This window comes from Acipenser ruthenus, chromosome 34, assembly GCF_902713425.1.
Source record: "Acipenser ruthenus chromosome 34, fAciRut3.2 maternal haplotype, whole genome shotgun sequence".
NCBI lineage: Eukaryota > Metazoa > Chordata > Actinopteri > Acipenseriformes > Acipenseridae > Acipenser > Acipenser ruthenus.
Window position 1 is genome coordinate 12,765,154 of NC_081222.1, and position 13,875 is coordinate 12,779,028.

General features: G+C 48.2%; 1 protein-coding gene across 9 annotated transcripts in view; it reads right to left on the reverse strand.

Annotated features, from left to right (window-relative positions):
• The window catches only part of LOC117409831 (patatin-like phospholipase domain-containing protein 6), a 37,996-nt gene extending 24,419 nt beyond the window's left edge, over positions 1-13,577 (reverse strand). For 5 of the 9 annotated variants that reach the window (XM_059006816.1, XM_059006813.1, XM_059006814.1 and 2 more), the window contains exons 1-17: positions 13,474-13,577; positions 11,860-11,938; positions 10,271-10,324; positions 9,651-9,738; positions 9,062-9,159; positions 7,987-8,075; positions 7,553-7,693; positions 6,985-7,144; positions 5,987-6,067; positions 5,667-5,795; positions 4,778-4,858; positions 3,832-3,967; positions 2,936-3,016; positions 2,158-2,264; positions 1,551-1,718; positions 997-1,074; positions 107-312 (exon numbers count right to left, since the gene is read on the reverse strand). In XM_059006816.1, the coding sequence (XP_058862799.1) occupies positions 107-312; positions 997-1,074; positions 1,551-1,718; positions 2,158-2,264; positions 2,936-3,016; positions 3,832-3,967; positions 4,778-4,858; positions 5,667-5,795; positions 5,987-6,067; positions 6,985-7,144; positions 7,553-7,693; positions 7,987-8,075; positions 9,062-9,159; positions 9,651-9,738; positions 10,271-10,324; positions 11,860-11,898 (1,736 nt within the window). In that variant the 5' untranslated portion in view covers positions 11,899-11,938; positions 13,474-13,577. Of the gene's footprint in view, positions 1-106; positions 313-996; positions 1,075-1,550; positions 1,719-2,157; positions 2,265-2,935; positions 3,017-3,831; positions 3,968-4,777; positions 4,859-5,666; positions 5,796-5,986; positions 6,068-6,984; positions 7,145-7,552; positions 7,694-7,986; positions 8,076-9,061; positions 9,160-9,650; positions 9,739-10,270; positions 10,325-11,859; positions 11,939-13,341; positions 13,447-13,473 lie in introns of those variants that run through there. The other 4 variants (XM_059006818.1, XM_059006817.1, XM_059006812.1 and 1 more) reach the window with 2 other exon arrangements.
• Positions 13,578-13,875: the final 298 nt, after the last annotated feature.

The window sequence follows — 13,875 nt, forward strand, 5'->3', positions numbered from 1 at the left end:
GCACCCGATGCCACATTGTACAGCTCTGGCCAAAAGTTTAGCATAACCTAGAATTTTAGGATTGAGAAATAATTTTAAAAAAAAGCACAACTATATAAACACTCACTCGTAGAAGTCGGACTTGGAGATCTTGAGGAAGACACAGTCCCGGGTAGCCTTGATGGTGAAGATGAGAGGCTCTCCTGTGAGCACTGCTAGCTGGCCCACCATCTCTCCAGGCCGGGTCACAAACTGACACACGTCCTCCTGCTTATCAATCATCCGCTGGTAGACGTGCAGGCAGCCCGACAGCACGAAGTGGAGGCTCACATCCTGGGCAGGACACAAGTGTCAGGACTGGAGGAGCAGCCCTCCAGCGGGGCGTCAGGGTTACACAGGGGTCAGGACTGGAGGAGCAACCCTCCAGCGGGGCGTCAGGGTTACACAGGGGTCAGGACTGGAGGAGAAGCTCTCTAGCGGGGTGTCAGGGTTACACAGGGGTCAGGACTGGAGGAGCAGCCCTCCAGCGGGGCGTCAGGGTTACACAGGGGTCAGGACTGGAGGAGCAGCCCTCCAGCGGGGCGTCAGGGTTACACAGGGGTCAGGACTGGAGGAGAAGCTCTCTAGCGGGGTGTCAGGGTTACACAGGGGTCAGGACTGGAGGAGCAGCCCTCCAGCGGGGCGTCAGGGTTACACAGGGGTCAGGACTGGAGGAGCAGCCCTCCAGCGGGGTGTCAGGGTTACACAGGGGTCAGGACTGGAGGAGCAGCCCTCTAGCGGGGCGTCAGGGTTAAGGAAGGTTAAAGGAAGCTCTCAGTTTCTGTGCCTTATTCTCTGGTTATCCGTTTGCCCTCAGCAGTGTCTTCTGGGTAAAAGCATGTTACTGGCTGAAAGCGTGTCAGTCAACAGGGGAAGCAGCCGATTGGTTAAATGATCTAGGAAGTCGAGTCTATCCAAAGTGTTTACTGTACGTACTGGTGTGATGTTGGATTAACTGCCCCTCCCTTCAGTCCTCACCTGATCCCCTTGTCGAGCCAGCACAGAGCCCGCCTTGGCATGGTGCAGAGTCACACGCCCGTTTAGCAGAGAGGGGTCCTGGGAGAGGGGAGAGGAGGAGAGGGGGAGAGGGGGAGGTTAGGAAAGCACACACCCATTTGTTTTAAAAGAGCAACTCGCTTCACATGGGGGTGCTTTTGTTGCTCCAGTATTGACTCAATTTTACCAGGCTTTGAGCTGCATGTATACCTACCACTCGTGTTGTCTGAGAACTTATCAGCTAAAACTTGTATTGTAAGGAGAGTTTTGTCAAGTTATAAATGCATGAATTAATATAAAGACTATTCTTTGCAGTCATGGAGCCAGGCTGTATTTTGGGGGTCGTGTGAACCGGCATTCTGTGAGTCCTGAGAGAGATGCAAGGGGGTCACGACTTGAAGAAAACGAACCTTACACGTAACAAAACCTTAGAACGAAAACCAAGTCATAAAACACGAGGAAAACGTTTTCCATTTGAACTAAAAAATACCAATTAAATGTAAAGTGATTTGTGTGACTGGGTGCGGCCCCATTACCTCGATGAGCATGAGTTTGAGGATGTCCTTCTTGCCCTCTTCGAAGAGGTTAGCGCTGTGCTTGCAGGGCAGCGTCCTGTCCTGGCCGTCCAGCCCGTCCTCCTCCACTCCCGAGTGCGTCTCCTCCACCGTCCCGGACTTCCTCTCCCGGGGGTCCTGGGACACACTCTGGCAGGAGACGGGCAGGGATTAGTGCATTAATCCATTACAGCTCGACAGCGCTTTTCAATTTCAATGCATTTTTCCCCCAATCAATTTCCAATTCCCTTTTAATCAACTCCGACACATCATTGATCAAAATTGCAATTCGCAGTATTCTGTTAAAATGAGCTTCTCACAACGGCAACAAACGACTTCAATTGGGAAACTTGGAAAAACTGTAAAAATACTGTGGTAAACTTTTATAAGGGCTGACCCCAAAGACACACTGGGGTGAAATGACCCAAGAAAGTGAAGCAGTAATAGATATAGCGAATGAACCACTTTCATTTGTATCTGTTTAATATCCTAGTATGTGTGTTCTGTGTGATTCGCACAAAGCAATAGCATTCAGAGGTTTAAACGTTCACATGGTATCCAGGAGGTAACGGTTCAGAACGTCACTGACCCTCGTGAACGATGGAGTTCCCATCATGCCATCCTCCTGCAGGGACACAGAGATCCTGCCTCGCTCGTACGCCATATCGAAGTCCGAACAAGAGCCCCTCTCCAACCCTGAAGAGGCAAAGCGAGACTCCAGCCAATCACAAACACACACTCACAAAACTAGCTGTGCTTCAGGCAGGACTCGGAGCTCACAAAACCACAACTCATACCAATCCACTACGTCGTTCTCAAGCTACAAGAAAAGGTTAAAAGGAAAAGCTGTGATTGGTTAAGGAGAAGGGGAACCAAAACGCGAGGACTCCATTTCCCAAAAGCCACCTCTTCTCCTCCCTCCTTCTCAGTGGCCAGTCTCTGCTTTTCCTGTGACTCGCTTGTTTTCATTGGCTCTCTGTTCATCATGTGACCTCTCTAGGAAAAACGACAAGAGCACTACAGAGCTTTAACATGGTCTTTCATCAATGTTACTGTCACAGCTTAGCAGGCTGGTGTATATCTAGTTTAAACACAGGACGGGCGGAATTCATCCTTCTAGGGGAATCGAAGGACCCCCTCATTTTTATCAATTTAAAATTGTTTATGTGAATTCTATGGGGTACAAGAAGTTATCCTGCCAAGATAAATGCATTACACAGTAGAAAACTAGACAGAAACATTAGTATGGTGCAATTATACAGGCAAAAGCAGTTCTGTATATAGAAATGGATAAAGGTCCAGTTGAGTGAATGGAAGTCTGTTCTATTCACAGAGCAGGGGGGGATCTGAAGGTCTGATTTTCTTACCCGAGATATCAACAGGCATGGAGATGGTCCTGCTTATCATTGGCACAGAGGAACCTTCTTGGGTTTTCAAGTGATCGCCCCCTGCAGGCAACAATGAGAACAACATCACTGTGCAATCCGAGAATGCGGGGAATGTGACACACGGCAGATCTGTGCTGTCGCAGGGTTAGGGTTAGAGTTAGAGTTAGGGTTACTGCTGCAGTGTGTGTGTGTGTGTGTGTAGCTGGCTCTGCAGTGTGTGTGTGTGTGTGTGTGTGTGTGTGTGTGTGTGTGTGTGTGTGTGTGGATAGCTGGCTGTGCAGTGTGTGTGTGTGTGTAGCTGGCTCTGCAGTGTGTGTGTGTGTGTGTGTGTGTGGATAGCTGGCTCTGCAGTGTGTGTGTGTGTGTGGATAGCTGGCTCTGCAGTGTGTGTGTGTGTGTGTGTAGCTGGCTCTGCAGTGTGTGTGTGTGTGTGTGTGTGTGTGTAGCTGGCTCTGCAGTGTGTGTGTGTGTGTGTGTGTGTGTGTGTAGCTGGCTCTGCAGTGTGTGTGTGTGTGTGGATAGCTGGCTCTGCAGTGTGTGTGTGTGTGTGGATAGCTGGCTCTGCAGTGTGTGTGTGTGTGTGTGTGTGTAGCTGGCTCTGCAGTGTGTGTGTGTGTGTGTGTGTAGCTGGCTCTGCAGTGTGTGTGTGTGTGTGTGGATAGCTGGCTCTGCAGTGTGTGTGTGTGTGTGTGTGTAGCTGGCTCTGCAGTGTGTGTGTGTGTGTGTGTGTAGCTGGCTCTGCAGTGTGTGTGTGTGTGGATAGCTGGCTCTGCAGTGTGTGTGTGTGTGTGTGTGTAGCTGGCTCTGCAGTGTGTGTGTGTGTGTGGATAGCTGGCCCTGCAGTGTGTGTGTGTGTGTGGATAGCTGGCTCTCACCGCTCTCCTGTTTGCCCGTGCCGTCCCGCTGCTCCTCAGACACAGTGTTACAGCTCCCGAAGCGCCTGCTGTGCCGGACAGGGCTGGTGCGAGAGGGGTGAGGGGACTGGGGGGGCAGACGCAGGGGCTGCATCTCCTGGGAACGACACAGACCCACAGAGACACAGACACACACGCAGACACACAGACACACACACACACACACGCTTCAGTTACTGACCAGCAGTGACACATTACTTTATCACAGTCTGTTGGAAACACGACTTAAAATGATACCAACATTACTGGTGTTAGTCCCATGGAGAACAATAATAATGGACAGAGGCATTCTCCCAGCTCCAGGACATGCTCCGCGCTCCACGGTTATGCTGTAACTCAGACACCTAGCTGGGTCCATCCCCTCTGTCACACGTGCTTTATGTATCCTCTATTACTGGAGGAAACACCTCCCAGGATTGTGTCCACTTCAACTGCAATGATCCTTACGTGCTGGCAAAATAATTCCAGCAAATACAGCTTATTCACATCGCTATCTTTCACTAGGTCTCACGTTTCCCTATGTGTTACTGGACAGATTGTTTCAGTGTAAATGCAATGACAGACATTTCCACTGGAAGTGTCTCAGTGTAAATGCAATGACAGCCGTTTCCACTGGAAGTCTCTCAGTGTAAATGCAATGACGGCCGTTTCCACTGGAAGTCTCTCAGTGTAAATGCAATGACAGCCGTTTCCACTGGAAGTCTCTCAGTGTAAATGCAATGACGGCCGTTTCCACTGGAAGTCTCTCAGTGTAAATGCAATGACAGACGTTTCCACTGGAAGTCTCTCAGTGTAAATGCAATGACAGACGTTTCCACTGGAAGTCTCTCAGTGTAAATTCAATGACGGACGTTTCCACTGGAAGTCTCTCAGTGCCTCAGGTGTGTTCTGTCTGGAAGTGACTTACATGGCTGAACAGCTCATTGGTCAGGCCCAGGTAGTTGTGCAAAGACAGCACTGTCACCCTCTGCAGCCGAACCATAATAATCTACAAAGAGAAAAAGAGCGTTTCAGCGGGACATGCAGGCATTGTGGCAGACACAAGCACGGGCACCCTGCCCGTCTCAAACTGGAATTCAAGGCAACAGAGTAAACTTTCATCAACTTTCAATCCAACGCTGTGCACTGAAATCCAGTTTCACCGATGCTGAGGAAATGCAAACACCTTCATGTTTAGAGGACAGTTAAATAGATTTGAAAATGTAATTCGGAGCTGTGTTAAGATTTCAAAAGCGCTGGTTGATGCAACATTCAATACCAAAAACGTCACAATACTCTCAGAAAAAAAAAGCACAATTTCTCCATCTGAATCCAGTTAACATTCTGCAACAATGGGGCTGTGAAGCATCCAGTACTGTGGAAGCAGCCGACACCACGGCAGGTAGTCTCGTGGATGCTACAGAAAAACAACGGGGGTGTCTATGATATAATTAGTAAGTGAGTAAGCTAGGGGTCTAGGGGGTCTAGGGGTCAGAATAACCGGTAGCAATCTTGTCCTGTACCAGCAGGGAGTGTCAAACACTGAAGAGCTCAAGCACACATTTAGAGGCGCTCTGGGCCACGGCACTACCATGATTTCCAGGAGGATTCTGGGAAGCAGAAGCCAGCAGCTCTTCATTAAGACAGCAAGCTCCACAATCTGAAAACATAAGGGCCATGCCGATGTGGATAAAAAGGGCATAACTAGAGGAGAAGATAAATAACATTGACAGGAGACTTACCCTTTAGGAAGCAAGCCCTCAGAAATCCCCACCACCACCCCCCTCACACACACACACACACAGCGAGCCCCTCACCTGCACCACTCGCACCAAGCTCTCCGGGTATTTCTCAAAGATCTTCAGGAAAGCCTCCACTGGGAGCTGAAGGATGGTGGACACCTCGGCCGCTCGCGCAGACATAGTCTTGTAGGGCTTCTGGTGACCCTGCAACACACAATGCTTTCAGCACAGCGCCCCCTACCTCCAGGGAGTAATTACACAGGGCGAGACTGTCATGAAACTCACAGGACTTGAACAGGTCCCTTTCATTTACAGACCCTTGACTTGGTGCTTAAAAAACACCCCGCGACAGTTAAACTTGGATCAAGTAGTAATGGAGTTGTGCAGTTACTCACTGTGATGACATCGAGGATGCTGAGCAGGCTGTGCACACTGTCTCCTGGATACACCTCCTTCACCACCCCGTCCTTCCCATCCTGCACACACACACACACACACACACACAGAAATCCAGCAGGGTCAAGGAAATTAATGAAGACTCTGTCAACAGACAGGGCACCACTATAACTAGACCGGCTCTTTTCAGTGTTTGTTTTTCAGGGGCTCACAACATACTGCAATAAAGCACTGGCCTCTTTAGAGTAACAGGTTTATTTTTGACTCGGGTTCTTTATTGAAACGTCATGAAACGTGATTAACGTGAAACGGGCTGCAGAGGCTTGGATACGCAACGGGATGGTTTGCAAAGTGATCCTTTGATCCAGTAAAAATAATCCACTTTATCATTGACTATGAAAACAGCAGCACAAGAACACGCAACACCTGCTGTAGAAACGGAATTATTTCATTAGGTGCAACTACTGTAGCAGGCAATCAAATAACATACATTTCAATATTCCTCAATTATTCACTTTCCTATCCAAGAGAACATCCCATAGAATTGATAGTAAGAGGCTATAACTGATTTATAAAATAAAAAAACAGAACACACATACTAGACCAGGCATTCTGTGTATGTTACATAGTTTTTAGTTTAGTACTTATTATGATCACAACAAGCTATATACATTGAAACAGAATTTGTTGTGCAGTGAATTCAGGAGTTCAATAGGGAACATTGTTTTACTTGTACAGTAACTCAGTCTGTAATGTCGCCCTGCCTGCAAACCCACGCTCTGAACCGCGAGGATGTTTGGTTGATTAACTCCTGCCTGGTTGTCATCACAGCCGCGGCTACAGCAATCCCATCACGGCACAACTAGAATCTCCTGTTTCATGTGTCCTGCCTGAACTTGCTCAACACCCTTATGCTTTAATGCAAAAGCTGCTGATTGTGTTTCGCTTTTTAATAATAGTCTACACAGTTTACAGAGCCGCCCCCAGCCCTGCTTACCACTCCAGTGAGACAAAGCTCCAGCTTCCCATCCTGAACCACATAGATGCTGCTGTCGGGCTGCCCTGGTCTGAACACATACTCCCCCTGCTGGAACTTCAGGAACACCATGTGCTTGCACAGCTCCAGGAACAGAGGCTTCTCAAAGTGGCCCAGCACCCTGCAACGCAACGAGACGGAAATAACACTCCTACTGCATAGCAGTTTCATCCAGTCCAGGCTCTTCATAACACAGCATCAGAAACACCGGACAATGCTAAATCTAAACTAAAAGAAACTTCATCAATTCAATGACAAACGCTTTCCACTAGAGGTCTTTCACAAAGTCTTCACAAATCGATCTCTCTAATGTAGGTATAACGAAGGGCAGGCTGTTAATTATAGAAATCTTGGAGTTTGCTGAGCACACGTTGAAATGGAATTCACACAAAAGGACAGGCAGTAGAAGTGATGTACTGCGTTGAATACTGTAGCGCAATTAGAGATGAGTGTGCTCCTGGATCGAGAGGAGTGTTTCACAGGCACTGCCCCCCTTCCCCGGTCCTGCCCCTGGCGCAGCGCCCCTCACCTCACATTCTTGAGCATGTACAGCACCTCGGAGGGCAGGTGGGAGTTGGCCACGTCGAACTCGGTCAGGTCAGCCTCCAGCACGGAGGGGGGTGGCTCCTTCAGCTGCAGGGTGGGGACCTCCTTTGTGAAGCGCAGGATCCTGGGAGAGAGAGAGAGAGAAGGGGGGGGGACACAGAGAAAGGGCTTAGACTCAATTCACCATTCAATCATTTCACATACAGTGAAACCTCACCATTAAGGACAGTCCAGGAACCAACAAAATGTGTCCTTAACAGAGGCCAGGCCTTCCTACTGAAGGCAGAGAGAACGTCCTCTACAGAGAACAGCGCCGGGTTTGTGATTGAAATCAAACACGTGAACGAGTTCCATCACGTCGCATCCCAAAGGGTCTGGAACGTCTTCGTTCTGGTGCGAGGGACACACGGCACGTACTTTTTGGCAATGTTGAGCATCTTCTGCTTCTTCTTCATGCGCGGCCGGGAGGGGGTGGTGCCAACGAGGGAGGAGGTGGACTGAGAGACCTGCAATACACAGAACAGCTTTCAGAGAACCGCACCCAGCCTGCCTCATCACTGCACTGCTAACACCCTCCAATACTACAGCACTGCACTGCTAACAGCGAGGGAGGAGGTGGACTGAGAGACCTGCAACACACAGAACAGCTTTCAGAGCACAGCACCCAGCCTGCCTCATCACTGCACTGCTAACACCCTCCAATACTACAGCACTGCACTGCTAACAGCGAGGGAGGAGGGGGACTGAGAGACCTGCAACACACAGAACAGCTTTCAGAGCACAGCACCCAGCCTGCCGCATCACTGCACTGCTAACACCCTCCAATACTACAGCACTGCACTGCTAACAGCGAGGGAGGAGGGGGACTGGGAGACCTGCAAACCGCCTCCTGCTGCACTGCTCGCCTTTGCAATCACAGGTGTGGCCATTCCCCAGTTCACACGCAATCACCTCATTGGGGAATGGCCACGCCTGCGATTGATAGCAGGGACAGATCTAACCCCATCCCTGCCAACCTTACATTCCCACACCCACACTACTTACACTGCAGGACTTTCGCCCTGCCACAGGTACCCCTTGTGTGTTTTTTGTTCCCAAGCTAATAGAAAACGACAGAACAGTGTTCTTGTTTTGTAATCAACAAGCTAACGAATGGATGTGTTGCATACCTGCCGATAAATACTTCTTACCTCCAAGCACGACTGTCTTTCTGCACAGCCCTACTGTATAAGCATGTCAAAATGGAGAGCGTGTCACAGAGGCATGTATTGGGGTAATGGAACACCTTATTTTCTATTGCAGATGCAGACAGGCGTGTATCCTGATCCACCATCAAATACAATTTCAGTCAACCTTTAAAGTCAAATGAACCCCAAACTGACAGCAAAAATGTAGAACAACTTTGAAAACGAATTGCTCCACATTTCGCAATACAATTCGTGAATCGGACGTTCCAGTAAGTGCCAGCACACCCTCACAGCGAAACACTCACTGGAAACACAAATACCTTGCGCATGATCTTGCGTCCGTAGAACATGACCTTGTCTCTCTTGCGGAACCTGTATTTGGGCGATTCCTGGGCCTGCCTGTCTGCGATAGAGATGAAGGAAAGGGAAGAGACATTGATCAACCTTTCAAACAGGGAGGCAACTCAACGCTTCACTGCGTGCTGTGAAAGGAACCCCTTTACAAATAAATACAGGGTTATCAATATGTGTGTGTTTCTCATATCGGAAAACACAAGACCTATGAAGAAAAAGGGGCACTGAATTATGAAGTGTGGATGCGATTACGTTTCCTGCTTATTCTTGTTGGTTGGTCTGGATGTGTGAAAGTTGGTTACCTTTATAACTTCAGAAATTGTGTTACAAAAGGAGAAAAAAGAACCCAACCTACTGAAACTGTCCTGCGCTAAACACCTGCAGAGTTTAATTCCAGCTCGGTAACTTCTATTAAAACTGAACAATGTACACTTTCAAATAACACGCTGCCTCACAAAACATTTCAGCGCATCAGATGAGTTCTCTCCATTGTAAAGGTGAGGGAAGGTCAGACCCCCCTCCTCCCCCCTCGGGTCTCACTTCTGAACTGGATCCTGCGCAGGATGAAGAAGAGGAGGCTGGCAATGAGAACGATTGAGATGCCAGCGCCGATCATTATCCCCACCATCTACACAGGGAGAGAGACGCAGAGAAGGGCCGTTACAAGCCAACCCGCCACTAAGCATTTCCTCTGCAGGATCAAACACATTCAAACTGTAGTAACGCATTCACAAGCCCTCATGAAAAGAACAGATACTCATTCAAACAGCCTCGCACCCACGGCACGCATCCTACTGTACAGCGCTGGCCAAACGTTTAGCATCACCTGACAGAATGAACTCATTGTGCTTCATGAAGTCCAATGAAACCTGCTGAATAATGTTACCTTAACATACTGAATTACACACCGCCTTGCAGTTATGTCTCAATCCTAAAATTCTAGGCGATGCAAAACTTTGGCCACAGCTGTACACACACTGATCCAACTTGCACATCTCCGACAACGGGTAAACATTTAGGAACAAGTTTAACCCTGGAAGAGTTGAAATGCTTAAACAACTGACATTCCTAAGAAAAAGAGCAAAAAACTAAACATCAGCTTCACCTACCAGCCTGTTCTAATCATGACTTATATTATTATTACTTTCACATGAACTCACCATGCTAGTCTGCAGCTGATCTTCCACAAACGTCTTGATGTTTGCAAACCTTTCCTGTAATAGAGAGTCACACAGCACAGAATTAGTGTAACACAGTGTTCCCCAACGCAGTGAAACAAGGGGTCAGCATCCCAGTGCAGTGGAATGAAGCAGCCTCCCTCCACTCTCCTGCACGCACAAACCTGGCCGGCTCATTGGGGTTAGCATGCAGGACGTTTCCTCCTCACGTTAGCACCCTACTCTAGCATCCGTTGCACTGGATGCTCGTCTGGTAACTTCAAAGAAAAAGCTGCACTCCTAACTGGGGATGACACAGCCCTGATTCTCACTGCTGCAGATGGAAATGCACTGGATAAGCTGAAGTAAGAGTGAGGTCAGGCCACTGGTCTCCACTGTGCGTGGGTTTGTGTTAATATTGCTTTTTCGTAACAGCCAGATAGAGAGTTGTGTAAGCAGCTCTTCCTGAGGTCTGTGTTTTCTGATCAGATAAAAACACAGGAAAGCAGAAGGAAACACAACACACTGCACAGCACTTAACACATCACTAACTCTCTGCAAGCAAGAGAAAGAAGAGACAGTACGAGAGAAAACCATTTCAAACTGAGATTGCTGGTGTCTCATCAAGCACGCAAACTGAACAAGGCAACAGCAACCAGTGTTAGACACTCACTCCAGCCCTGCACTCAGTGGTGGGTTAAAGCAGCAGCCCTTTATTCACTCTATTATAGGAATGGCTAAGAGGCCTTGTTAAATAATGTGATCCTCCCTATATCTGCTGGATCAGCTCCTACAGTGTGACACCAGACCAATCAAACTGACAGAAACACCCTAGAAATAGGATGCGTTGATGTTACTGTGTGCATTCCTCATACATGCACGCACGCACGCACGCACACACGCACACACACACACTGACACGCACGCACGCAAAAACACACGCTGACACGCACGCACACACACGTCTTCACAACCTAGCTGATGTTATTGAACATGTTAATTTATCTGTACATAAATACACGACCATGTTTATTACAGTTCATGGCTGCACAGCCAACAACAAAAATAAACGTTTTAATTTGATACAGTAACATCCAAACCAACGGGCACTGGACCCTGCGCAAATCAGTGATTTGTTTGGAGTGTCGCTCAGAATCTGTCCCGTACTAAAACAAAAAAAACTGATTTAGTTTTTTAAACAAATTTAGATTTCATCAATTTTTTGAGTGACTGCAATCTGTGCAAATGTGTGTGGACATGAACGGCCAAATTAGCAAAAAGGGAGAAGCCATTGAAAAGATCGAGAGAAAGGGAGAGCACTGTGAAGAGGTCATGCAAGTTCAACTGAATCCCAGCTTTCATGGCAGATGGGACCAGAAGCAACACGAACAAAACAAAAGCTGCAATTACTGTGTCTGTTAAACTTTGCTGCTTTTACACGACATCTTCTACCAGCAAGGAAACTAGATTACATGAGAGACCCAATCCCCAACCCTCACACGCACGCACGCACACACGCATGCACGCACGCACACACATACTGACACACACACACACACACACGCTGGGTACTGTCAGCAGCAGGCTCTTACATCAGCAGGTTCTGCTTCTCCAGACGTGGTCTGCCCCATTCTGCACTCCTGTCGTCAGGAAGCAGGTCCATAAACACCCCTATGAAGATCAAGCAGGCAGGTCAGGGCCCAGCATTAGGAGGGGGTGCAGTCCTTGTGTCGCAGCTAAGCAGCGCGGTCCTTGAAACAGACACCTGTGCTTTCAATCGTGGATTTGAAAATTCTAGACATGCATTAGAATGAGTTCAAATTACATTTTCTGTTTAAAACCAAAAATGGCCCATGGCCAATTATTTGACCCATTTAAGAATGCTCTGTATTACACTAAGGGGCAATGGTAGCACAAGTACTGGGAAGCTACAATGGGAGGAGGCTGACATACTGGACCAAAGGGTACTAACTCTACCTTATGATCTTCAATGGCAGGCAGTCAGTGGCTCCACAATGGTTCTGTATTATAACACAATGGGCTGGTAGAATGGGATCATTACATTCCTTCACCGCAGCAGCTCAGGAGAACTGACAGTCAGTGGCTGTCCTCCGATCCCCCACGCCAGCCACCTCCTTACACGCCTCTGAAGGATAAATCCCAGACACAGTACCTCCCGAACCCACAGGAGCGACACAGTGACACTCCCTGCCAGGAAGCTGCCCGCCCTTGACTGTGTGTGTGACTCACCCTGCACACCACGTGGCCGTGCCTTTACCAGGGGAGCTACATCAAACTAGGCTACGATTTCACAGTACTTTTTACTGCCATTATTTTACCCTGGCCAGATCTGCCAACGCGATTGACGTTAGAGCCAGCAGCCTCTAGTGCACAGCGGTGTCCAGCCAGGAACACAAAGAGAAAGGTGATCCTGGCCACTAGGAAGCTCCGGCTCTTCTATAAAGACACTTGGGCTGATCTAGTCTGCATTACAGATATCTGTGGCAGGCAAGTAGTAAAAGTAACCAGGAGGTCCCGGGTTCAAATCCCGGTTCAGCCACTGACTCACTGTGTGACCCTGAACAAGTCACTTAACCTCCTTGTGCTCCGTCTTTCGGGTGGGGCGTAGTTGTAAGTGACTCTGCAGCTGATGCATAGTTCACACACGCTAGTCTCTGTAAGTCGCCTTGGATAAAGGTGTCTGCTAAATAAATAAATAATAACAAATCCACCACAGTCCAAGTAACGAGGGACAGCTCTGTGCGGAAGACAATCGCATTTGATTTGCTTCTCATCCACACCAACCAAACACTGTTCAACCTCTTAGCTAGCGGAGCGCCGGCAAATCGGTGAACGCTGCCGATTCCCATTCCGACCTGTGTCGTGTTTTACTTATCAAACAGCTGAAGTATCTCAATATAAAAGACTTTGCTCCGTGTATATTAATTCATGGTTCATTTCAGGCACAGCAGAAGCTTTACTGACTTCGCTAATATAATGTCTGACTCGACACAGATCGGAATGATGCGGCGATTTGACCCCCAGCCAACGCACCGAGCCGTGTAAATACATACCGTTATACAGATCTACAGCAACATGAAAGAATCGACCTCCATCAAGACTTGTACATCTTAATAACCCGGTGCTGATGACAATAACGCGTGGATTGATTTAAGCTTCTGTTTGTTTACGAGTTTAAAGCTTACCTGACGTTTCTGACAGTGACAGCCTCGGTTCGCTCGATCACCAACAACGCCGGAAACACAGTCCTTGTCCTAGAATGAACTACAGCCAATCAACGCACCGAAATCCCACGCCTCTGGAACGCATTCAACCAATAGCGACAAAGAGCAGGTCAGACCAACGCACCCGCCCCTGGCATTCTTATTACCCAATAGCATTGGAGATTTACCCTGCAGAAACTTTGAGCGACGGGAACGGGAGCAAATACAAATAAAAGAGGCGTGATTTTTAATGATGTCATGTTTGGAGTCCAAAGTTGAAACATCTGTCGGCAAATTAAAAAACAGTGGCGTATTGTTGCCTGTAGCAAGCAACAACGAAGTGGCAAATCGCCTAATCGTGTGATATTCCCGCAGGTAAACTTT